The following is a 24,691-nucleotide window of genomic DNA, read 5'->3' on the forward strand; positions in this document are numbered from 1 at the left end:
ACCCCCTTCTCATTAGCATTCACTATGTTAGGCATTCCTTCAGACTTCTCGGTGAAGACCGAAACAAAGAAGTCATTAAGCATCTCTGCCATTTCCAAGTTTCCTGTTACTGTTTCTCCTGCTTCACTAAGCAGTGGGTCTACCCTGTCTTTGGTCTTCCTCTTGCTTCTAATGTATTGATAAAAAGTCTTCTTGTTTCCCTTTATTCCCGTAGCTAGTTTGAGCTCATTTTGTGCCTTTGCCTTTCTAATCTTGCCCCTGCATTCCTGTGTTGTTTGCCTATATTCATCCTTTGTAATCTGTCCCAGTTTCCATTTTTTATATGACTCCTTTTTATTTTTTAGATCATGCAAGATCTCATGGTTAAGCCAAGGTGGTCTTTTGCCACATTTTCTATCTTTCCTAACCAGCGGAATAGCTTGCTTTTGGGCTCTTAATAGTGTCCCTTTGAAAAACTGCCAACTCTCCTCAGTTGTTTTTCCCCTCAGTCTTGATTCCCATGGGACCTTACCTATCAGCTCTCTGAGCTTACCAAAATCTGCCTTCCTGAAATCCATTGTCTCTATTTTGCTGTTCTCCCTTCTACCCTTCCTTAGAATTGCAAACTCTATGATTTCATGATCACTTTCACCCAGGCTGCCTTCTACTTTCAAATTCTCAACGAGTTCCTCCCTATTTGTTAAAATCAAGTCTAGAACAGCTTCCCCCCTAGTAGCTTTTTCAACCTTCTGAAATAAAAAGTTGTCTCCAATGCAGTCCAAGAATTTGTTGGATAGTCTGTGCCCTGCTGTGTTATTTTCCCAACATATATCCGGATAGCTGAAGTCCCCCATCACCACCAAATCTTGGGCTTTGGATGATTTTGTTAGTTGCTTAAAAAAAGACTCATCCACCTCTTCCACCTGGTTAGGTGGCCTGTAGTAGATTCCTAGCATGACATCTCCCTTGTTTTTTACCCCTTTTAGCCTAACCCAGAGACTCTCAACACTTCCGTCTCCTATGTCCATCTCTACCTCAGTCCAAGTGTGTACATTTTTAATATATAAGGCAACACCTCCTCCCTTTTTCCCCTGTCTATCCTTCCTGAGCAAGCTGTACCCATCCACACCAACATTCCAATCATGTGTATTATCCCACCAAATTTCAGTGATGCCAACAATGTCATAGTTGTATTTATTTATTAGCACTTCCAGTTCTTCCTGCTTATTCCCCATACTTCTCGCATTTGTATATAGGCATCTAAGATACTGGTTTGATCTTTCCTCCCAGTTTTGTCCTGACCCTCCTTTCACTCTGCCAATATAGCCCACACTCCCTCTCGTTTCCGACCCATCTCCCCGGTCTCCATATTCCCCACTTACCCGTGGGCTTTGCTCACCTGTCCCCATCGAACCTAGTTTAAAGCCCTCCTCACTAGGTTAGCCAGTCTGTGTCCAAATAGGGTCTTTCCTCTCCTCGAAAGGTGAACGCCATCTCTGCCTAGCAGTCCTTCCTCGAATAGCATCCCGTGGTCTAGGAAGCCAAAGCCCTCCTGGCGACACCATCTTCGCAGCCAGGCATTCACCTCCATGATGCATCTGTCTCTGCCCGGGCCCCTACTTTGACAGGAAGAATTGAAGAGAATACCACCTGCGCTCCAAACTCCTTCACCCGTACTCCCAGAGCCCTGTAGTCACTCTTGGTCCGCTCAGTGTCACACCGTGCAGTATCATTTGTGCCCACATGGATGAGTAGCATGGGGTAGTAGTCAGAGGGCTGGATAATCCTCGACAATGCCTCCGTAACGTCTCGGATACGGGCTCCTGGCAGGCAGCATACCTCCCGAGATGAAATGTCAGGGCGACAGATGAGCGCCTCCGTCCCCCTCAGCAGAGAGTCTCCGACCACCACTACCTTACGTTTCCTATTCGCAGTGGTGGCAGCAGACCTCCCAGCCTTAGGGGTACGAGGCTTCTCCTCCTTTACTGTAGGGAGTGATTCCTTCTTTCCTGTATCAAGAAGAGCATAACGGTTACCTATTACCACAGCAGGAGGGTTCGGAGCAGGGGTGAAGCACTGCCTGCTGCCAGAAGTAACCAGCTGCCAGTGTCCACCCTGAGCCATCTCCTCCTCCACCAGTGGTGTATCAGCAGTCCTGTGTACTGGGACAGCTACCTCAGCTGTCTCCACATGGACACTGTCGAGGAATTGCTCGTGGATTCGGATGCTCCTCAACCTAGCCACCTCCTCCTGTAGCTCTCCCACCTGCTGCCTGAGAGATTCCACCAGCAGGCACCTCTCACATTGGATGGTCCCCCCAGCCTGGATATCAGTAAGTGGAAATTGCAAGTTACAGTCTCTGCAAAACCACACCAGGATCTGGGTAGAAGCATCCATGCTCAGGCGCTCTGTCTGGCTACAGGCGCAGGTGGAGGAGACAGAAGCAGTGCTGGCACAGGTGTTGCGGGTCTTCCTAAGCATCGTAAACCTCCCACTGTCAAACTCCTGTCTGCAGCCCCCTGTCCGCTGAAAGGGTTGTTTAAGCAAGAAGTTTTGAATGTAGTTGGTTTATAGGTATTAAGGGGAATAAAGAGAAAAACAGATAGAACTGGCAAGGGACCCTCGCCCCCTTCCTGCTCCCTTCCAAACACCCTTGCGAAACTCCCTGTTAGCAGCCCCTGTTCGCAAAAGCTTTTTTATAAATAATAAATTAATCCAACATCATCTACAACATCCACAGCTCCTCACAGCTGCCTGGGCTGTTCTTACTATGGCCCAGCTGTGGCTCTTCAATCACCGAGGCCCCACCCCCAGGCCAGGCACGAGCAGCCGTGGGAAGCTGTGGACCCTCCACCTGTCCTGGACGGGGGGCCTGGGGACACAGGCTGGGGGCTGCTCTCGGGCCCCTTCACCCCAGGCAGGTGGAAAGGCCCTAGCTCCCCACTCTGGCTCCAGCTTCCAGCTTGGCCAGGGGATGTGGCCTCAGGGGGAAGAGGAGGGGCACGGGCAGGGCCTCATGCTCCCCCTCACACTTTTAGGAAGGCTCGATCGCCCCTGACTCCATGACCCATTCCAGAACTTAACTATCCTTATAGTTAGAAAGCTTTTCCTAATTTCTAATTTAAATCTCCCCTGCTGCAGATTAAGTCCATTACTTCTTATCCTGCATGGAGAACAATTGATCACCTTCCTCTTATAACAACCCCCAACATATTGGAAGACTGTTATCAGTTCCCCCCTCAGTCTTCTTTTCTTAAGACTAAACTTGCCCAGTTTTTTAACCTTTCCTCATAAGTCAGGTTTTCCAACCCTATCATTTGTGTTGGTCTCCTCTGGATTCTTTCCATTTTGTCCACATCTTTCCTAAAGTGTGACACCCAGGATTGGACACAGTACGCCAGCTGGGGCCTCACCAGTGCCGAGTAGAACGGGACAATTACCGTTACATATAATACTCCTGTTAATAAACTCCAGAATCATAATAACCTTTTCTGCAGCTGCGTCACACTGATGACTCACATTTAGTTTGTGGTCCACTACAATCCCCAGATCCTTTTCAGCAGTACTACCATCTACACAGTTATTCCACATTTTGTAGTTGTATATTTTATTTTTCTTTCCTGTGAGAAGTACTTTGCACATGTCTTTATTGAATTTCATCTTGTTGAATTCAGACTAACTCTGTAATTTGTCAAGGTCATTTTGAATTTTAAAGCCTGTCCTACAAAGTGTTTGCAATCCCTCCCTGCGTGGTGTCATCTGCAAATTTTATATGCATTATCCAAGTCATTAATGAAAATATTGAATAGTACCAGACACAGGACCAACCCCTGTGGGACCCAATTAGATACTCCCTCCCCATTTGGACAGCAAACCATTGATAACTATTCTTTGAGTACAATCTTTCAACCAGTTGTGTACCCACCTTATAGTAAATCTAGACTACATTTCCCCAGTTTGCTTATGAGCATGTCAGGCGGAAGTGTGTCAAAAGCCTTACTAAAATCAAGTTATATCACATCTACTTCTTCCCCCCATTCACTAGGCCAGTAATCCTATCAAAGAAGGAAATTAAGATGATTTAGCATGATTTATTCTTGGCAAATCCATTCTGATTATTTCTTATAACTCTATTATCCTCCAGGTGCTTATAAACTGATTGTTTAATAATTTGCTCCAATATCTTTCCAGCTATTGAAGTTAGGCTGAGTGGTCTAGCATTCCCTGGGTCCTCCTTGTTCCCCCTTTTAAAGATAGGTACTATGTTTGCCCTTCTCCAGTCTCCTGGGACCTCTCCTGATGTCTGCCATGAGTTCTCAAAGAAAATTGCTAACAGCTCCAAGATTGCTTTAGCTAGTTCCTTAAATACCCTAAGATGAATTTTGTTAGGCCCTGCTGACTTGAATACATCTTACTTATCTAAATATTTTTTTAGCCCCTTCTTTCCCTATTTTGAGTATCTGTCATTACTGACCTTGTTAGTGCAAGCCGAAGCAAAATCTGCATTAAGCACTACTGCTTTCTTGATGTCAACAGTTATTGGCTCTCCTTCCCTGCCAAGTAGAGGACCTACATTTGCCTTTGTTTTTCTCTTGCGCCAAATGTATTTAAAGAACCTTGTCTTACTTGCTCATTAATCAATTTTGCTTTACAACATTATTAATACTCCAGTTTAACAGATGAGGAAACTGCCAGGTTAAATGCCTACACTGAGGAAAGTAAAAAAAAAAAAAAAAAATTCCCACTGGCTCATCTGAACAGTGGTTAGCAGCAATGGGAGCATTGAGAAAGCTTTGCTAACCTCTCATCGCACTTGACAGCATGGTACACACAGACCCACACACCAGTGCCTGCTCTACAGTAGGGCTGAGCCCCCCCCAAGGGCAGATGGTTTACACCTTTCCCCAGTGCACACAAGGCCAAATGACTTGCCCGAGGCCCCTCGAATCACGGGGGGGGGGGGGGGGGGGGGGTCTGTGACGAAGACGTAAATTCCCGGCCTGTGTCAATCCAGCCTTCCCAAGCCAGGCCCCGGGACCACCCTGAACCTGATGCAACGTGCTCAGGCCACACGTACCTCGGCAGCGGCACCGACACCCTCCGCCACCCGCGCCCGGCCCCTTCCCCACCAGCGGCGGGGAGGTACAAAGCGGGGCCCTGGCCCCGCCCTCCCGATGCTTGTGGACCGGGGAGGCGCCTGCCGCCTGCGCCGGGCCCAGCCTCAGCAGCGAGAGTGTCCGGCTAAGGCAAGCGGCGGGCTCCAGCCGCGCCTTGCGCCCGGCCCGGCGGGAGGCGGCGGACCCGCAGGTGAGGCGCGTTGGCGGGCTGGGCTCTGGCTGTGCTGGTCTGCGGCCTCTCGCCGCCAGCCCCGGGGCGTCGCGCCCTCCCCGGGCTTGCACGGGGCTGGGAGGGCGGCGGTCCCCGCCTGCCCTGGAGGGGGCGGGTCCTCGAGCCCGGGCGGGCGGCGGGGCTCGCAGCGTGGGGCACAGGCTGGGTCCGGTAGCGGGAGCTGCGGCCCCTCTCTCCCGAGCTGGGGTGGGGAACCCCGGGAACCTCCCAGGGGAAGAGCGGACACACGCTCGCCCTGCCGAGAGCCGCGGCCGCTGGCATGGGGCTGCCTCGCCCGGTGCGGTGCCCCCTGGAAGGGACGGGCTCCTGCTGGGCCCCGGGGCGGCTGCTGCAGACTCCCAGGAGCAGCACAGGCCGCGTAGTGCTACCGTGAGCGGGGCTAAGCTACAGCAATTGCTTAACGCCCCCCTCTCCCCAGTTCCTCCACCTGGCCGTGGAAGGGCCTGGCTCCCGCCCCCAGACTTTGCGGTAGTAGAGAGCTGGATCCACACGCCACAACGGCTTTATATAATGGCTTAAAACGCAAGATCTGAGCACTTGCAAATTTTGCGTTGGAATCCGGATCCCAGGGTTCAGATTCATCTCCATCTCTAGAACTGGTTCAATGCGCTCAAATTGGTTCCTCTCCTTTTTCCGTGGTGCACTAAAAATAATTGATTTCTCTCATCTTGTTGGTTAATATTCACTTGAGGTTCAACATTAATTTGTTGTTAACTTCCCTCTTTATGGATTGAAAGAATTTCATGTGGAATCCCCTACGCTTCATTCTGCTATAACCATACTGGCATTTTCTCACCATGTTAGAAGCTTTGACTCCTAAACTTAAAAGGTTATTGGGTAACAATATTTTTAAGACGCTTCTATAGTCCACCTGTAGAAATACAGCACACCCTTGCAATACACACTTCATTATAATGAACCTTTGTCTATACCGAACCTGGATGCCAACTACAGTACAATACTGTGTGTGCTTTTAAAAAAAAAAAAAAGTGGAGGAGGCACGTTGCACACGTGTGCACAACTACAGCTCGGAGCCCCGCCACTGTGTTGTTTTGATTGTCTTTTCGTTCTAACAAACCCCTGGCTATAATGTACAAAAGGCTTGGATCCTGACAGGCTCATTATAGTGAGGGTGTACTGAAATTAGTTTCATTCTGAAATGTGGCATCAATTCAGTTTCCTTCGTTAGAACGATTAAATGGAGTTGAAGGCACTAAAGGTCCACACTAACCCCCCACTTCGAACTAAGGTACGCAAATTCAGCTACAGAGTAACAGCCGTGTTAGTCTGTATCCGCAAAAAGAAGAACAGGAGTACTTGTGGCACCTTAGAGACTAACAAATTTATTAGAGCATAAGCTTTCGTGGACTACACGTGGACTACTACATATGCATCCGAAGAAGTGGGCTGTAGTCCACGAAAGCTTATGCTCTAATAAATTTGTTAGTCTCTAAGGTGCCACAAGTACTCCTAAATTCAGCTACGTTAATAACGTAGCTGAATTTGAAGTACCTTAGTTCGAACTTACCGCGGGTCCAGACGCGGCAGGCAGGCTCCCTTGTCGATGCCACGTACTCCTCTCGCCGAGCTGGAGTACCGGCGTTGACAGCGAGCACTTCCGGGATCGATTTATCGCGTCTAGAGAAGACGCGATAAATCTATTCCGGAAGATTGATTGCTTACCTCCGGGTCCGGCGGTAAGCAAAGGGTAGACCTACCCTTAGTTAGTTAACAGATTCCAAGTTATGGTGATTATGGGACAAACTCCTCAAAGGTCAGGATTTGCTGGCTTCATTGGCCTTACTTTCTCAGATCCGTGTGCCTAAGGAAAGAGGAATGGGAAATCCTTACTTTAAGTTAAAAACAGGTGTACTGGACACTTTGGAGTCTTTAGTTTGTCTAAAGCCTCTCAGCAAGTCCAGGAGAAGACTGGTTACTTTGGAAGGCAATATACGGGTGTGATGTTATTGACATGAACTGGGACCGTATAGATCATTGTTGCAACCAAAGTCCTGTAGTGGCACCAAATCTTGTATAAAGGGGGTCAAATAGGGTGTCTAAGACAAGGTTATGGTTTGCTGGTTATGCTATCTGTGTATCGTTTTTGTAGTTGAAGTTATGAATATTGGCTCTATGCTGTCTGTATTTCAAACTTCTGCTATGTTTCTGAGTGACACCCCAGACAAGTTGGTGTCAGCTCTGCCTAGCCTGCTTGATGGCCCATTAAGGACCATCAGCTATACAATTGACCCATTGAGAGAAGGCAGATATGCCTTGTAACTCAAAGTATGCAGGCGCTTGCCCATGTGACTCCAGACTCCATTTTGCTGTAATTTTCCACAGTAAGGACAAAGAGGTGTGCTTACACCTGGCAAAGACTATAAAAGGCTGATGCCTCATTTCCATCTTGTCTTCAGTCCTGCTTCTTACCTCTGGAGGGACTTAGCTACAAAAGGAAGCTCTACACGAAGGACTGAATGACCCATCCCAGCTGGGGATGTACTCCAGAGACTTGATTTAAACCTGCAGTTTATTCTATCACTGCTACAAGCCTGAACCAAGAACTTTACCATTACTGTATGTAATTGATTCCATTTAACCAATTCTAGCTCTCATCTCTATCTTTTTCCTTTTATGAATAAACCTTTAGATTTTAGATGATTTGTGGGTAAGATCTGATTTGTATATTGACCTGGGTCTGGGGCTTAGTCCTTTGGGATCAAGAGAATCTTTTTTCTTTTACTGGGGTATTGGTTTTCATAACCATTTGTCCCCCTAACGAGTGGCACTGGTGGTGATACTGGGAAACTGGAGTGTCTAAGGGAATCGCTTGTGTGACTTGTGGTTAGCCAGTGGGGTGAGACCAAAGTTCTCTGTATCTGGCTGGTTTGGTTTGCCTTAGAGGTGGAAAAATCCCAGCCTTGGGCTGCAACTGCCCTGTTTTAAGCAATTTGTCCTGAATTGGCACTCTATTGGGACCCGCCAGAACCAGCATCGTTACGACGGGGGAAACAACAATTTTTAAGAAGTTGCAGCTTTCCTCTCCCTGTTAGCCTCATCAGTTTTTTTTTTTTGAGCAGCATGGAGTAACTCTAAGCAGGTAAAGATTGAGAGACTGATAGAGTAGTAGGGAAATATGCTGTTCCCATGTCATGTCTGTTCTATGGATTATGATGCTGTGGTAGCAAAGGTGTATACTTATTATTGTAAAGACACTTAATAATAAATCCTTAGTTTTAGGCACTTACAGCTGTCTAAAAGCTTAATCTTTAGGACTGATCCTAAATATTAGGAATTTTGGCTGTAAACTAGTTTGGCCACTTTATGTTCAGTTATCTTTCAACTGCCTGAGCTTTGTGCCTGGAATTCAGGTGTTGAAAAATGTCTGTTCTGAGGCTCAAGCATCTTTTTCTTTAAAATTCATACTTGTCATGACATGAATTTAGTAATCAATGAACATTTTCTTGTTTGGAGAAATCTAGTTTTGAAATAAATAGTGGAAACTTGGATGCTGTACTCAGCTGGATCAAGTCTAGCCCGCGTTGCCTCATCTTTCACTTTACCTTGTTTCCTGCTACTATCTGATAAGCCACCATCTGCATTCTAGAAACAGACTAGATTAACTTTTCCTGTTTTCATCTGAGAGAATATTTGGGATGAGGAATTAGACCATTTGTTTTGCATTTATACTTTGACTTGTTTTGCATATCTTCACTGTGAATGGAAAGCCAAAAGTCTTGTTTTGTTCTGTAGCGGACATCTTTTAGATTTGGAAGCTAGAGCATCGAATAGCTCCCATGAGGAACAGCTTCTAGCTTACTTAAGGAAAAAGAGTTGATTCTCAAATCAGTCCATTCCAAATAAGTAGGGAACTCAAATTTTGAACAAGTTGTCGCAACTGGCCTAGACTCCCTCTCTAGTTGAGTTAATCAGTTGTAAGTGGACCCAACCACTGGATCCCACATGGTTCTAAGCCTCTGGGTCTAAGCAGAGGTGGATCACTGTTCCTAGATCTGGATCTCTAAGGCAAACCCTAAGTGCAGATCCTATCACTGACACCCTTCCTTGGGGCGTGGGGCTCTGCAGCCTGGCTGCCTTAGGCTATTTCTACACTACACAGCTTTTAGTGACATAGATGTCGCTACAGCCATGCCACTAAAAGTCGCGCATTGTAGTTGCTGTTTGTCAGCTCTCCTGCCGACAAAAAACTTCCACCCCCAACACATTGGCACTTGTTGCAGCAAAACTTCTGTTTTTTGGGGATTAACACCTCTGAAAGACACAAGTATTGTCGTTCAGTTGCCAGTGTAGACATAGTCTTAGGGCTTATCAACACTACGCAGCTTTTAAAGACAACAGCCTTGTTGCAAAAAGTCAGCGTGTGTGAATGCTCTCTATTGGTATTTTGTCAGCACTTTTGCCGACAAAATACTTCCAGCCCCGCGAGCAGCAGTGGCCTTGTCGGCAGGAGAGCATTCCTGCGACAAAGCCGTGTTCACACTGCCACTTGTGTCGGCAAAACTTTTGTCTTTTGCAAGGCGGCTTTTTTAAATACCTGGGAAAGACAAGTTTTGTCGACAACGTTGCAGTGTAGACAAGCCCTTAGACACCAATGCCTCAGCCCTTCTGAGTCGCTGATTGCTTTTACTCGCACATTCACAGTTCCAGTTTACTATGGGTGCTCTGAGCTGCTTTATTAACCTCTTCAGGGATAGCGTGGCTGGTAAGCATGGAATACAGGCTTTGCAAAGGAATTTCTTAACCAGGATTGCATCATTTTGAAAAATAAGAGCCCTGAGGTACACTCCTAGTCTTATCTCATTTCTTCTGTGAGTCTGAGGTATGGTCAGCCTTGCAGGCAAGGCAGAGTCCCTCCCACTTTCTCTCTTCAGCCCACTCTTCTGCCATGTGGCAGTGGATGGCCTTCCTTCTTACCCATATGCTCTAGCTTGGAAATTCCAGCCCCTTCTTCCCATCAGGCTTCTGTGTACACATTCCTTTGTTGCATGGTGATGGGCCAGAAGTTGAGACAGCCAAATTTGATGACCCTTAGTTGATCTGTGATGGCTTCTTAGACCTAGTTTTTAACTAGGTGCCAAGCCCTTAATATAAAATGGATGTTTAATCCAAAATGAAGATTGTAATACAAACTGGAGTTCACAATTTGATATAGACATATCCCTCTCTGTCATGTGAGAACTTCTAGATTTCTAATGTTAATATTACTGGCATCTGTTCGAGCAAGAGAGGAGATGTGCTCATAGCTTCCCATTTTACTTTTTTTTAAAAATCACAAGTCATAAATGGCTTCCCGAAAGATCAAAAATAAGGTAGGTTACAGTTCAGTATCTTTGTAAACAGCCAGTATTAGCATTATTATATAAGAGAGGTGCTTCAAATTAACCTGATAGCTGAAGACTCCTGTAGGAAAATGGAGTCCCTGAATCAGATCCAGAGACAACGCTCTATTAGGAATTCCAGCAGCTGAGAATGGTGCGGACAGGACTTCTCACCATGGCTTTGCCCCTAGGCTTTGGAATAGGGTTGCCAACTTTCTAATCTCACAAAACTGAACACCCCTGCCCCACCCCCTGCCTCGCCCCTTCCCCGAGGGCCTGCCCCTGCCCCACCCCTTCTCTGAGGTCCCACCCCCCACTTGCTCCATCTCCCCTCCCTGTCGCTCGCTCTCCCCCACCCTCACTCACTTTCACCAGGCTGGGGCAGGGGGGTGAGGTCTCCGGCTGGGGGTGCGGGCTCTGGGGTGGGGCCAGGGATGAGGGGTTTGGGGTACAGGAGGCGGCTCAGGGCTGGGGCAAGGGGTTGGGGTGTGAGCAGGGTGTGGGCTCCGGGAGGGAGTTGGGGTGCAGGAGGGGACTCTAGGCTGGGGTTTGGGGTGCAGGGTCCCAGCGGCACTTACTGTGGCTCCCAGGAAGCGGCTGCCAAGTCCCTGTGGCCTCATGGCGCATGGGCGGCCAGGGAGTCTTCGTGCTATGCCCTCGCACCCACAGGCGATTGGTCGTGGTTCCTGGCCAGTGGGAGCTGTGGAGCTGGCCCTCGGGGTGGGGGCAGTACGAAGAGCCTCCCTGGCCACCTCAGGTACCTGGCGTCCACTTCTGGGAGCCACGCAGAACCAAGGCAGGTAAAGAGCCTGCCTTAGTTCTGGGCCCCTGCTGTGCCACCAACCAGACTTTTAATGGCCCATTCGGCGGTGCTGACTGGAACCCCCAGCGTCCCTTTTTGACCGGGTGTGCCGGTTGAAAACTGGACACCTGGCAACCCTACTTTGAGGTGACTGACTTTTGGTTAGTAGGCTTAGTCTTCTGGCTGAGTAGAAGTCTGGTAAATTTTTCAAGCCCCGCTTATCCATACAAACATCTCTAGTAATTGGATAAATGAATTTGGGGGTTGATTGTACCCTCTGAAGAATGTTTCTTTCTTTTGTTGCAGCCAATATCTGTCTACTTGTGGTGAAAGCTTTCTTTTGATCATACCAAACTGCATCCCAAACCTTCCTTTTCTCCCAGTGCAGTCTTTCTTGATTTTTCTGCCTTCTATGTATCCACTGGTATCCTTGATATCCCTCTGAATGGTTCTTCCTGACTATCTTTTTTTTTTTTTTTAATCAGTTTCCTGCCTTTCTTAAGGGTCTGGTACCTTGTGTGATAGCACTATGAGAATTGAGGAGAACTTACTGTTTAGCCACTTTGGTAATATACTACTAAGCATGGGGAAATTATTGTTGTCTTTTAGTTCTCACAAAGTATTTTTAACTTCCATCACCAAACTAATCGGATCTGCAGGTCTGGCAAATATAAATTCTAACTTTTTTCCCCTCTAAGTATCCACCTGCTTTCTCATTTCATATGCTAAGACTGTAAGATCTCTGCACTAGAGAATTGGTTTCTGTTGCATAAATTCAGTGCTTAGCATAATGGGCCTGATCCCTGATTGGGGCATTTAGGGGCTACTGCAATACAAGATAAGTCTCACATTTTTCTTTTGATAAATCCTAATTTCTTAGGGGACCCCCCTCCCTCAAAGGAATTGCCATAATTAAAACAGATATTGAGACATTGGAGCTGGAAATACAGATTATGTAATCAAAAGTAGATTATAAATTATTTTTACGGCAGTGGTTTTTAAGTGTTACCTCTATATTCTTACAATATTTCAACTTTGTGCTGAATACCCCTATAGCAAGGAAAAGGGCATTCACACATTTTTCTTCCCTGCACCCAAACTTCTTAAACTAAGTTTAAACAAATGCTGACTGGCCTTTGGGCTGAGGAGAGGGGGCATTTAACAAACTCTACTAAAATTAAGGAAATTCTGATGCTTTCCTCTGTAAGTCACCTTCCATATTGCTTCCTCCCCACAAAAAAAGTGACCACTTTTTTTTTTTTTTTTTTAATTAAAGTAAGTACTGTAGGAGTTGGGGAAGTGAAATGTAATAGTTTTTGGTTCAATTTTAACATTGTCTGCCATATTGAAATTTCACAACACGGATCAAATCAATCTCTGAGTATTGCATCGCTGCAATAAGACTTAAGTTTTGAATTAGTACTCAAATTATTTTCAGCAGATATTAAAGATCATTGTCAGGTTAGCTAACATTCCTTTTCAGTGTTTATGCTAAGACTGGGAAACGGATTTTGTCTTGACATTGAGCAGCTTTTATCTGATGGTCCAATACTAGAACAGACTCAAGCAATTAGTGGAGTCCTCTGTTTTGTGGCTCAACTGGCAGTGTGTGCAACATGCATATCAGCCCAGCTGAGACCCCACCTTGAAACTCCTTGGGCCAAAAAAAGCCTTCTGTCACTGAGCCAGTGCAAGCTATACTAAGCTTGTCTCAAATGGAAGTTACTCTTGGCATGGTTTACTGTAACCTCTTCCCCATTTGACTAATGGTGGAATGGAAATAGTTCTTACCAAGTCCCTCTAATATTTTTTCCCTCTCCTTTCCATAGGATGTGATGGAGCTCTTAGAGGAAGACCTCACCTGTCCCATTTGTTGTGGCTTGTTTGAAGATCCTCGGGTTTTACCTTGTTCTCACAACTTTTGCAAGAAGTGTTTGGAGGGGATCCTAGAGGGAAATGTCCGGAGTGTGGTCTGGAGACCACCCCCACTTTTCAAGTGTCCTACCTGCCGGAAGGAAACTCCTGTTACAGGAATCAATAATTTACAAGTCAACTATTCCCTGAAAGGTATTGTGGAGAAGTATAACAAAATAAAAGTAACTCCCAAAATGCCCATGTGTAAGGTGCACAATGGGCAGCCCCTCAACATTTTCTGCCGGACAGATATGCAGCTGATATGTGGTGTCTGTGCCACTCGAGGTGACCACACAAAGCACGTATTTTGCTCCATTGAAGATGCCTATTCACAGGAGAAGCGTGCTTTTGAAACCCTGTTTCAGGGCTTTGAAACATGGCGTTGTGGGGATGCGCTCTCCCGGCTAGACACCTTGGAAACAAGCAAGAGGAAAGCGCTGCAGATGCTGACAAAGGACTCAGACAAAGTGAAAGAGTTCTTTGAGAAGCTGCAGCACACGCTGGAGCAGAAAAGAAATGAGATTCTGTCTGACTTTGAGACCATGAAGCTTGCAGTGATGCAGGCCTATGACCCAGAAATCAATAAACTGAACACCATTCTACAAGAGCAGCGAATGGCTTTTAATATTGCAGAAGCCTTTAAGGATGTGTCTGAACCCATTATATTTCTGCAACAGATGCAGGAGTTTAGGGAAAAAATCAAAGTGATCAAGGAAACCCCTCTGCCTTGTTCCAGTGTAGACCTCAATCCCACAATAAAGAACTTCGATACCAGCCAGTGGGATGGTATAAAACTAGTAGATGTGGACAAGCTTTCTTTGCCTCAGGAAAACAGCATGCTTAATTTCAAGATTTCCTCAGTCTTTTCACACAAATGTATAGTGACTTCTCTGATTTGCTTATTTATCCTTGCAGCCACCAGAATGACCTTTGTGGAATCTGTCTTTGACAATCTTCAGTACTGGAAAACTCAACTTTTTACAATTGGCTCATCCTATCTGGTAGACACTGCAGAGATAGCTGACCATGCCGTGTTTTACTGGGAGCAAATGACAGATGGAGCTTCACTTCTAAGTGAAAAGTGCAAAAATTATACACTAGTGGTATTGGATAATGTTGCACAATTTGTGTGCAAATATAAACTGTTATAATGTCCACTACCAAAGCACAAATTCAGAAGCCCAAGAAGTGAACAGAACTCTGGTGCAGAAAACTTAACAGTGCATGCGCAGTTTAAAAAAAACCTTTGGCTTCTGATGGAAGCATTTAATACTCAGAATATTTACTGAGTTATTGTTCGTGTAGTTCAAGCATGGATATATGCTGGAAGGTAAAACCGAACTTTGGAAAAACATACTTTTGCTTCTGAGATCTTGTTTCAAAATGTTTTTGGGAATAATGCACTTCCTTGCTCTAACCAAAATATAAGGCAAAACTAACCATGTATATAGTCAAATACTAATATAGCTGTATTAATGATTTTACATGTCCTAGAGTAAAAAGGGCTGATCCCTAAATGCATCAACATTTTTTGTTGTGGGAGGTTCTTTGAAATTAGGAAGGACACTTCTGATTGCTAAGAGAGGTGGGCTGCAAAGTTTGCCTAAGCCTGGTCATCCATTGCAAAATACAGAGTGGTACTTCAACTCTTTGGAATCTCTTCATAACTGAAGATGTTAAATTTCACTGATTCCTCATCCTGGGTATACGCAGTACTATATATACACTGGATATTGATTACAGGGTTTATTTAGAAAAGTCTTCAGGGCAGTGGCCTCAAACAAATTGCAATAGGAAAGAGAAACAAGTGGAAGTGAGTGGGGCAGAACAAGCGGCAAGGTGTTCTTATATGCTGTGCAATGACACTTTTCCAGCTATAGTCCTGTCAAGGGATTGAGCATCTTCATGTTGGATTTGTGGTTTGTTTGTTTGTTTTTAAAAGCCACCTGCATCTCTGTGTCTTTCTAAAAAGTGCCTCTAATGTAAAGAATTTAAGCTCCCTATTGAGAAATGCACCCACTTGCTCACAATTGGGGATACAGTGCAGCTCATTGTGGCAGTGAGCGTAAAGTACTTATATGGTGAATGCATGGACTAGGGAGTTTTCTCCATTCCCTTCCCCTTTGTGGTGGTGGTAGAAAGTAAGAACAGAGCCTGCTTTAAGGTGAAAGAATGACAGTTCCACCCTGCTCAACAGCCCCTAAAACACAATCTTCCCAGCAATGTGAGGCTGGTGGAGGGGGGAGCTTCTCTTCTGTGCCTCCCCACATCAGTCAATATAACTTCAACAGCTGGAGAGATGGGGGGTGCTGCCTGTAAACCTGCTGTGTAATCACATCATTAACATTGGCTTTGTCTTGTGTTAGGAAACTCCTTAGCCCTGAGATAGGTCATGCTCTTATCTCCGCTCTGCAGTTGAAGCATGGATTGGCATACATGTGCTACCTTTAATCTAGCTAGCACATATAAAAATAGCAGTGATGACATGGCAGCATGGGCAATACAAGTATGTATCCAGGGCCCCAGGCAGATTTGTACAGCTTCAGCTGAAACCTGTGGTGCTGTGATTTCACTGCTATTCTCAGCACTACTAGCTAAATTAAAGCTAGTGTGGGTATGTCAACCCGTGTGGCAATTGCACCTCTAGTTGTAGTGTAGACTTCCTCAGTGCCATTCCATTGGCTGCAGTGCACCCTGGAAGAATTTAGTTTAGTGAGTTTCATGACTTAATTCTAGGATAATTGAATATATAAAGAAATAGTAAATCATTACCATATCTCTGTATGGCTATTTCATACAAACATATTAATCATCAAATCCTTTCAGATCAGAAACATTTAGTGAAATACACTTCCAACTTCTCTGAAACGTTCTCATTTCAGAGCATGATTGTGGAGTTGCCTTAAAGTATATTTAACATTTCTTTTAGCAGTGGGTCACCCACAGTGGTATAGAAATGAAATCTTCTTGTGGTGGTTCTGTAAAACTCAAATATTTATACTGAATATCTTGCTTTTGGGGATAGTTCTTGGTTTTTATCAGGGTTTTTCAAAACTTGGAGTCAGTCAACCATTTTTCAACAGTCTTTGGAAGCTGTTCATTTTTTATTTTTGTTTCAAGAGTCCAAGTTCCCAAGCAACTAGGACCTGCAAACAGCTATCTTTAGTTGTATTTACGCTTCTTGTTGCCTAGGAACCCTAGCAGTGCTACACACCTTATCCCAAACATGCAGTAAGATTACTGAATGATACTTGCAGTCCCAGTTGATTTGCAGTTTAGGAATAGTCTGGTTAGAAAGACATAGGTCAGTGTTAACCTTGATTGGTGGAGAGACAATATGAGCAATCAAGAAGTGGCCATTCTGAATGTGGGAGGCTCAAAATTTACAACATGGGTTTCCACCCTGCGGAGGTTCCCAGAGTCCAGGTTAGCACGGATGTTGAATGGCAATGACCATGAATTCAGGCTGGTGAATGGACAATTCTTTGTGGACAGAGATGGAACTTTGTTTAATTACATCTTGGATTTTTTGAGGACACTCCAGCTTTCTCTGCCCACGGACTTTTCAGACTATCAGAGGCTGCAAAGAGAAGCAGACTTCTATGAGCTCCACTCCCTGGCTGATCTCCTGAGCCAGGAAAACTTGCTGAAGCCGAGACCAGAGATCTTGGAAGTGCGCTTCTTGCTCCATGAAACTCAGGCCTTTTTCCGAGTCTTTGGCTCTTGCAGCAACACTATTGAGGTACTGGCTGGACGGGTCACTATGTTTACAGAGCAGTCCTTGAGACAGAACTGGAATAATAGTCCTTTCCCTTCTCAGAAGCTCTTCACTCCACTTCCTGTGGAGAGACCTTCTCATCATGACCTGGTTTTTCAATGTGGCACTGACTACTCTGCTGGTGACCAGTTGGTGACAAGGTATTCACCTTGTGTGGCTTTTCTTTCTTGAAATAATTCCAAGACCTCTAGTTCATAAAATACATTCAATTTGCTACACTGTGATGAGATCATGGGATAATCAATTGATGGTTCAATGCCAAGAGGTGACTCCTGTTATGCTGATCTAACTTCTTGTAAGTTTCCTTAAATTTTTAAATGGATTTTTAAAAACATCTTATTCTCCTAGTTCATTTGACCTTCCTCTCACCTTTTTGCTTTTTCTATATTTCTGATGTGTCTGTCCAATGGGATGGCTGAGTCACACCTAGAAGCCATTGGAAAATACAAAATTAAAATATAGGAGAAGAACCACTTGCCAGCAGTAATATTTTGTGCGCTTGATTCTCTGCCTAGATCCTACTGTTTGTCCCATATGTAACTGCCTTGGTGTTCTGTCAGCCTAATGACGCATCCTAATGGGTTCACTTCTCCTGTAGTAGTCAGAATGTTTGATAACTGAAAACGAAGTCTGTGAGTTGTCTGAAATAATAATGGGCAATCACTGAAGGTGTTCCTAATCGGCTGAACTGATTACTAATGGTAGAAAAATACTTTATCTTAACCACCTCTCCTTTGAGATGTTTAACTCAGAGGATGCAGGGTTACTTTTTTCTGAGGAAAGAAGGAAGCTGATTTCTCTCATTAGTGAGGTTGCTAAGTCTGAATGTGGGCTAATACAAGTTTTGAAAACTATAAAATGAGTGTGTCACATGTGCCATTCCCTTGTGCTCATAAGCATCCATAATGCTTGTAATGTACAAACTGGGAAAACTAGGAATAAATGGGAAAATTTGCCCACAAGAACTTTATCCAGGATAAATATGGAATAAGCTGGGGAAGGGAGGATAAGATAATTAAAATGGCTACGAACGCATCCTCTAGATGTCATTTTGGAGAAGGGGAGAACAGAATGATGGAAGTGGGGATGGAAAACAAAGGTGGAGTTCAGATAATGGACTGTCCTTGTTCCTTAACTATAGATGTGGGGTTTTGTTTTGAAGAATATAAATTGTATACACTACATGAGTTTGGAGGGGGAAGGGGGCTTAAGAGCTTGGTCCTCTTGCCATTGATTTTCAATGGGAAATAGTGACCTCTATGCTAGCCACATCAGGCTCTAGTTACATACTTTTATAATGGTTTTTAGAAGCTCTAAAGAGTGGCTTTATTATACAGTTGGAATTTGTCTCCATACAGGAAAAGAGAACCTAGTTTATCCTCCGTGGCTCTTGGAAGCCTGGATTTTTATGGACACTTCACTGGAATAGTTCCAGTAGGGTTATTCTCTCTTGAAATATATGAATTAAACAAGAGAATTCTGGGTTTAGACAATTCAGTAGGGTTTATCTTTATATTTTGACTTTCTTTAGCTGAATAATTGTAAGAAGCTCATCCTGGGCTTTCTCACATAGCAAAGATGAGATGGCACTTAAATGGTATATAACTTATAGCTTATTGGACTAACTGTGCATCAGTGTAGGTTATGGCAACTTAAAAACTGAGATGTAGTCTGTTATAACCTCTTTTCTGACTTTGATTAATCAAGCTACACTTGTCTGTTGAACGGCAGAGGAAAAAAATCTTACAAACAAATCAGGTTTTGATTATGTGGTTAATTTTATCTCTAATCATTTGTGGTTGTATGGAATCTTTACCTTTTAGTGCTTCTTGTGGACCTTTGTACTTTTTTCATGAACTATGGAGCAATTCTGCCTGTCAATTTGTGCTACTTTTTAACAGTATTTTTATATGACTTTTGTTCCTTGAGGTGTCTGGATGAATTTTTAAACCTCTTGTACTTTTATTCCAAGTAAAATCAGTTTACTGTAGTTGTAAATAACTTTCATAATTGTTACTAAAAAAGTTGTTGTGCAAGTCAACTGAGCAATAAACTTCCCTGTTAGTAGGGGGAGATGCTTTGTAATGAAGAGTGCTGCTATTTAAATGAACCCAGTTTTGCTGCCCTGGCCACAGTTTAACTATTCTTATCTGAGAAACTGCTGTACGTTATGCATTATGTCAGTCATTTCCCCGCCATTAAATTAAACACAATTTAAGAGTTGTTACAATCACTTGTAACAAAAAAGTGAACTTCATAGTTGAAAAACAAAGTGTCTATTCTGTAAAAAATATAACTGCTCAAACTGCAAGAAATAGCTGTGCTTTTAATGAGGTAAAGAATTAAGATATTTAGAAAACTAACTAGGGCTGTCGATTAATCAGTTAACTCACATGATTAACTCAAAAAAAATTGTGATTAATTGCCGTTTTAATCGCACAGTTAATAAAATACCAATTGAAATTTATTAAATATTTTTGAATGTTTTTCTATATTTTCATATATATATAGATAGAGAGAGAGCATTCTGTGTTTGTGATTGAAATCAAAGTGTATATTTTTTATTTTAAATATTTACACTGTAAAAATGATAAAATAAATACTATTTTTCAGTTCACCGCCTAAAAGTACTGTAGTGCAATCTTTGTCGTGAAAGTGCAACTTACAAATGTAGGTTTTTTTGTTTCATAACTGCACTTGAAAACAAAACAAAAAACAGTGTAAAACTTCAGACCTACAAGTCCACTCTGTCCTCCTTGTTCAGCCAATCGTTAAGACAAGCAAGTTTGTTTACATTTGCAGGAGATAATGCTGCCCTTTTCTTATTTACAGTGTCACCAGAAAGTGAGAACAGGCATTTGCATGGCACTTTTGTAGCCGGCATTGCAAGGTATTTATGTGCCAGATATGCTAAACATTTATATGCCCCTTCATGCTTCTGCCACCATTCCAGAGGACATGCTGCCATGCTGATGGCGTTTGTTAAAAAACATAATGTGTTAATTAAATTTGTGACTGAACTTCTTGGGGGAGAATTGAATATCCCCTGCTCTGTTTTACCCGCATTCTACCATATATTTCATGTTATAGCTGCCTTGGATGATGACCAAGCACATGTTTGTTTTCAGAACACTTTCACAGCAGATTTGACAAAACACAAAGAAGGTAGCAATGTGAGATTTCTAAAGATAGCTACAGCACTCAACCCAAGGTTTAAGAATCTGAAGTACCTTCCAAAATCTGAGAGGGACGAGGTGCAGAGCATGCTTTCAGTAGTTTTAAAAGAGCAATAGTCTGATGCGGAAATTGCAGAACCTGAACCACCAAAAAAGAAAATGAACCTTTTGCTAGTGGCATCTGGCTCAGATAATGAAAATGAACATGCATTGGTCCACGCTGCTTTGGATTGTTATCGAGCAGAACCCGTCATCTGGAATGGTAGTTGAAGCATGAAGGGACATATGAATCTTTAGCACACCTGGCACGTAAATACCTTGCAACGCCGACTACAACAGTGCCATCCAAACTCCTGTTCTCACTTTCAGGTGACACTGTAAATAAGAAGCAGGCAGCATTATCTCCTGCAAATGTAAATAAACTTGTTTGTCTTAGTAATTGACTGAACAATCAGTAGGACTGGGAGTGACTTGCAGGCTCTAAACTTTTACATTGTTTTATTTTTGAATGCAGTTTTTTGTACATAATTCTACATTTGTAAGTTCAACTTTCATGCTAAAGAGCTTGCACTACAGTACTTGTATGAGGTGAATTGAAAAATACTATTTTTTATCATTTTACAGTACATATATTTGTAATAAAAAATAATATAAAGTGAGCATTGTGTACTTTGCATTCTGTGTTGTAATTGACATCAATATACTGTATATACTTGATCATAAGCCGGTTCATTTATAAGCCAACCCCCCCTCCCCCAGATGGATAAGTAAAAATGGAAATTTTTTATACCCCATTCAAAAGCCGACCCTATAATTCAGGGGCTAGCAAACTTTGGCTCCCAGGCTATCAGGATAAGCCGCTGGCGGGCCAAGATGGTTTGTTTACCTCGAGCGGCTGCAGGCACGGAGGTAAACCTAAGTAAACAAAGTGAGCCAGGACAGCAACTGGTGGGGAAACTTTTTTGGGGGGAGAAGCTGGGAGTCAGGGGAGTAACCCCTGTGACCACCCCCCACATGACCCCATCCCTAGCCTGGGACCCTCACACTCTCCCCTTCCCAACTTATCTGGGGAGGGCCAAGGGAGGATGTCTCTGACCTCGCTGGAGCTGCTCCAGTGTGCTCCGGCGGGCCGGGCGACTGGGGGGAGAGCAGCATGGCCAGAAGTGGAGAGACTCTGGCCCTGCCTCTTCCCTTCTGTCTCTGCTGGCTGTGCTGCCTCTCCTTGCTCCCTCTGTTGGGGGGAGGGGCTCTGTCCCACCTCTCCCTCTCTATACCCATTCATAAGCCGACCCCCTTCTCTGGTGCTTCCCATTTTTACTAAAAAAATTCAGCTTATGAACGAGTAAATACGGTATTTGAAAACCTCCAAAAATATTGAAATGTTATTCTATTCATGTTTAACAGTGTGATTAATCGTGATTAATGTTTTAAATCATGCGACAGCCCTAAAACTAATCTAGATTCTTGGCTAGTGTAAATCAGTGCAGTTCTGTTGCAGGCAATTTACATCAGCTGAGAATTTAGCTTGTTAAAAACATGGTTCCATCCTCCAAGAAGGATGTTAACTCGTAATCACACTTTTCTCTTTCTCTAGGTATGTCTCTATAAAACCTGATGATAGAAAGCTGATTAATGGAACTAACGTACTGGGCCTACTAGCTGACACTTTACTTAAAGAAGGATTTCACCTTGTAAGCACCAGAACAGTCTCCACCGAAGAAAAAGTTGAATGCTACAGTTTTGAAAGGATGAAGAGGCCAGAAGCCCTTTTTCTCACTGCCAACCAAAGCCCAGAAAGCACTGGTGGAGCACAGATGAAGTTAACTCCAATGCACAAGCAGAAATGAAACCTGTTTCATTACTATCTACCCTTTTGAATCTGAGAAGAGACACATGTAGACACTATGAAGCCTACTATTTTTTTTTTATTTGAAATTGCAACTATTGAAGGTGGTAACAACTGTCAAATTTTATATATTTCTTCAAAAATCAGTTTCCCTCCTTTTCCTGCAGTCATTTACTAGAGAAGCCAAGTTCTTGTTTACCTCTATTCTCCCTTTTCTGGAACATGGGAGAATACTGATGCAATATTGAATATGTAGTCCAGAATCAAGCAGTTAAGCGTGTGCAATCCAATTTCTAAAGTGGAGATGGGCATAATGGAAAAAATGAACCATACTGGGAATAAAAGGAGTCCCTAAATAAAGGTTCTTGCACTCATTGCAGGATACCGCAAAGGCGACTTGAAATATGACCACAGCAAGTGAAGTAGTAATGAACAGGGCCCACAGAGCCCTCTCTTCTCCTTCCTTTAGAAGGTTTTATAGAAGACTGGAGAAATCTAAATTTGAATGATTACATACTATTTCTGCAAGCAAAAACTACAGAGACAATCTTTCAATTAGGTGAAAGCAGCATTGTGAAAATACCACAGATCATGCCCCATTCCACTCTTTATCTATGAAACCACCATTAGTTTAGTTTAGTGTATTCTCTCCTCTTGCAGGATCCCCAAGAAAAGAACCTGTTAAACTGTCCTTCAATGCTCTGAACTGGATAAATGTAATATTAAAAAGGGTCTGCTATGCAATGCATGGTGGGCTGTAATGAAAGGTCAGTTAATTAGAAAAGACTGAATTGCTCTTCAGAAGAAACAAATAGGCTGGAATTCTTAACTAAAATAGTTCAAAGAACTTTTCAGCACTTGCCAAATGCAAAGAACAGTGAAGGGCTGGCAAAGGTGACTTTAAGACATGATCACACTGCCAGACTGGCCTGCATCAGAAATTAGAGTAGCCTCTCGACTGCTCTCAAATTACTCTTGTTTGTAGTAGTTCTAGGAATGTGGGAGTGTAGCAGATTCTGGAGCCATCCCTTCCTCCTTGAGGTGTGTGACTAAGCCAGGAAAGGGTGGTATAGTGGTGGACACTTTGCTAATTAAGGATTTCCCCTACTCTGGTTAGGCCTATTAATAGCAACTTTTGGATGGTACAAAGGAGGTTGGGACAGGATCTGGCCCGATAGATCACTACTATTAAGGAGACAATTACTGATGTGCCAAGAAATCAAAGACCATTTTGGATGTTTGCATCTATGTGGCTTCCTAGTATTGAATTTTCATAGAAGTTACTGTGAACATCTCCAGTCAAGAGGACAATCAATGACAGTAAGAAATGCAGATGTACATGACAACCCCTTTAATGGGCAAAGAAAGAAAATGGACTTTAAGACTGTACCCAAGATCTATAATCAAAACAATACCTGATTAAACAACAATGAAGTGTAGACTTAGGCCTGGTCTACACTAGTGATGGTGGTGGTGGTGGGGGGGGGGGGAATCGATCTAAGATACGCAACTTCAGCTACGAGAATTGCGTAGCTGAAGTCGACATATCTTAGATCAACTTACCTCCCGTCCTCATGGCGCGGGATCGACGGCTGCAGCTCCCCCATCGACTCCACTTCCGCCTCTCGCCCTGGTGGAGTTCTGGAGTCGACGGGGGAGCGCGTTCGGGGATCGATTTATCAGTCTAGACGAGACGTGATAAATTGATCGATCGCTACCCGCCAATCCAGGGGGTTGTGTGGACATACCCTAAGACTAACTTTTAATAACCTTTTGTAATGGAAAATATTGTGCTGATTCACATACTGCAGAAATCCTGATAAGAATGTTTTATTTTCATTCTTAGTCGTGTTGAAAAATAAAGTTTAAAAAAAAAAATCTAAATCAAGAGATGAAACTTTTCTTTTTTTAAGTACTTTCTCCCTTCTAGTGGATTATCTGTTGTCTTGACCCACTTGATCAGTCCAGGCTGATCATTTTAAAGAATTTTAACAAACCTTTTACTAGTGCAATTCCTGCTGGGCTAATAATTCTCAATGTTTCTGGGTCCTGTGGCTATTTAAGTGATGACCCACACATCAAATTTTGTTATACAGGGTTCTTACTGATGGTTGCTTAAAAGTGTGTGTGTGTGTGTGTGTGTGTGTGTGTGAGAGAGAGAGATAAAAGGAAAATGCATATTTGAAACACAAGTATTTTAGCCAAAAAGTGTCTAACCCAGTTTTCTATCCTGTAAGTACTTAGAGGTAGATGACCTTAGCTTTTGAAGACAATTTTGCACTAAGATGGTTACTTCAATGGAAAGCATCTGTACAAAAAGTGATAGTGAAAGTGATCAGGCTAAAAATATGTTAACATTGGGCCAGCTTGAGACTGTGATTAAATGTCAGTAGTAACTTGAGGCAGAGGTGAAAGTGCACTACTATAAAATGGCACCTTCTTACTACAACAGCTCCCTGTTGGTGTAAATCACCATTGCCCTGTGTGGTCTGTTACACCAATGCAAAG

The 24,691-nt window shown here is 43.6% G+C and overlaps 2 protein-coding genes across 2 annotated transcripts; both read left to right on the forward strand.

Moving 5' to 3' along the window:
• The first annotated feature begins 5,051 nt into the window (after window positions 1-5,051).
• On the forward strand, window positions 5,052-14,556 carry TRIM13 (tripartite motif containing 13). Its single transcript, XM_054015055.1, has 2 exons — window positions 5,052-5,286; window positions 13,299-14,556. Exon 2 carries the CDS (start codon window positions 13,305-13,307, stop codon window positions 14,532-14,534), a length of 1,230 nt encoding a protein of 409 aa, XP_053871030.1. The 5' UTR covers window positions 5,052-5,286; window positions 13,299-13,304; the 3' UTR covers window positions 14,535-14,556.
• Window positions 14,557-14,705: 149 nt separating this feature from the next.
• Window positions 14,706-24,071, forward strand: KCNRG (potassium channel regulator). Its single transcript, XM_054015066.1, has 2 exons — window positions 14,706-17,301; window positions 21,932-24,071. The coding sequence occupies exons 1-2, from the start codon at window positions 16,721-16,723 to the stop codon at window positions 22,182-22,184; spliced, it is 834 nt and encodes a 277-aa protein (XP_053871041.1). The 5' UTR covers window positions 14,706-16,720; the 3' UTR covers window positions 22,185-24,071.
• Window positions 24,072-24,691: the final 620 nt, after the last annotated feature.

Source organism: Malaclemys terrapin, chromosome 1 (assembly GCF_027887155.1).
Source record: "Malaclemys terrapin pileata isolate rMalTer1 chromosome 1, rMalTer1.hap1, whole genome shotgun sequence".
Taxonomy (NCBI): domain Eukaryota; kingdom Metazoa; phylum Chordata; order Testudines; family Emydidae; genus Malaclemys; species Malaclemys terrapin.

What these genes read in the sequence shown, in the direction of transcription:
- KCNRG (XM_054015066.1), top strand. Translation starts at nt 16,721, where the DNA reads ATGAGCAATCAAGAAGTGGCCATTCTGAATGTGGGAGGCTCAAAATTT. An exon ending in GGTGACCAGTTGGTGACAAG is followed by an intron (nt 17,302 to 21,931) that starts GTATTCACCTTG and finishes CTCTTTCTCTAG; the next exon opens with GTATGTCTCTATAAAACCTG.
- TRIM13 (XM_054015055.1), top strand. Translation starts at nt 13,305, where the DNA reads ATGGAGCTCTTAGAGGAAGACCTCACCTGTCCCATTTGTTGTGGCTTG.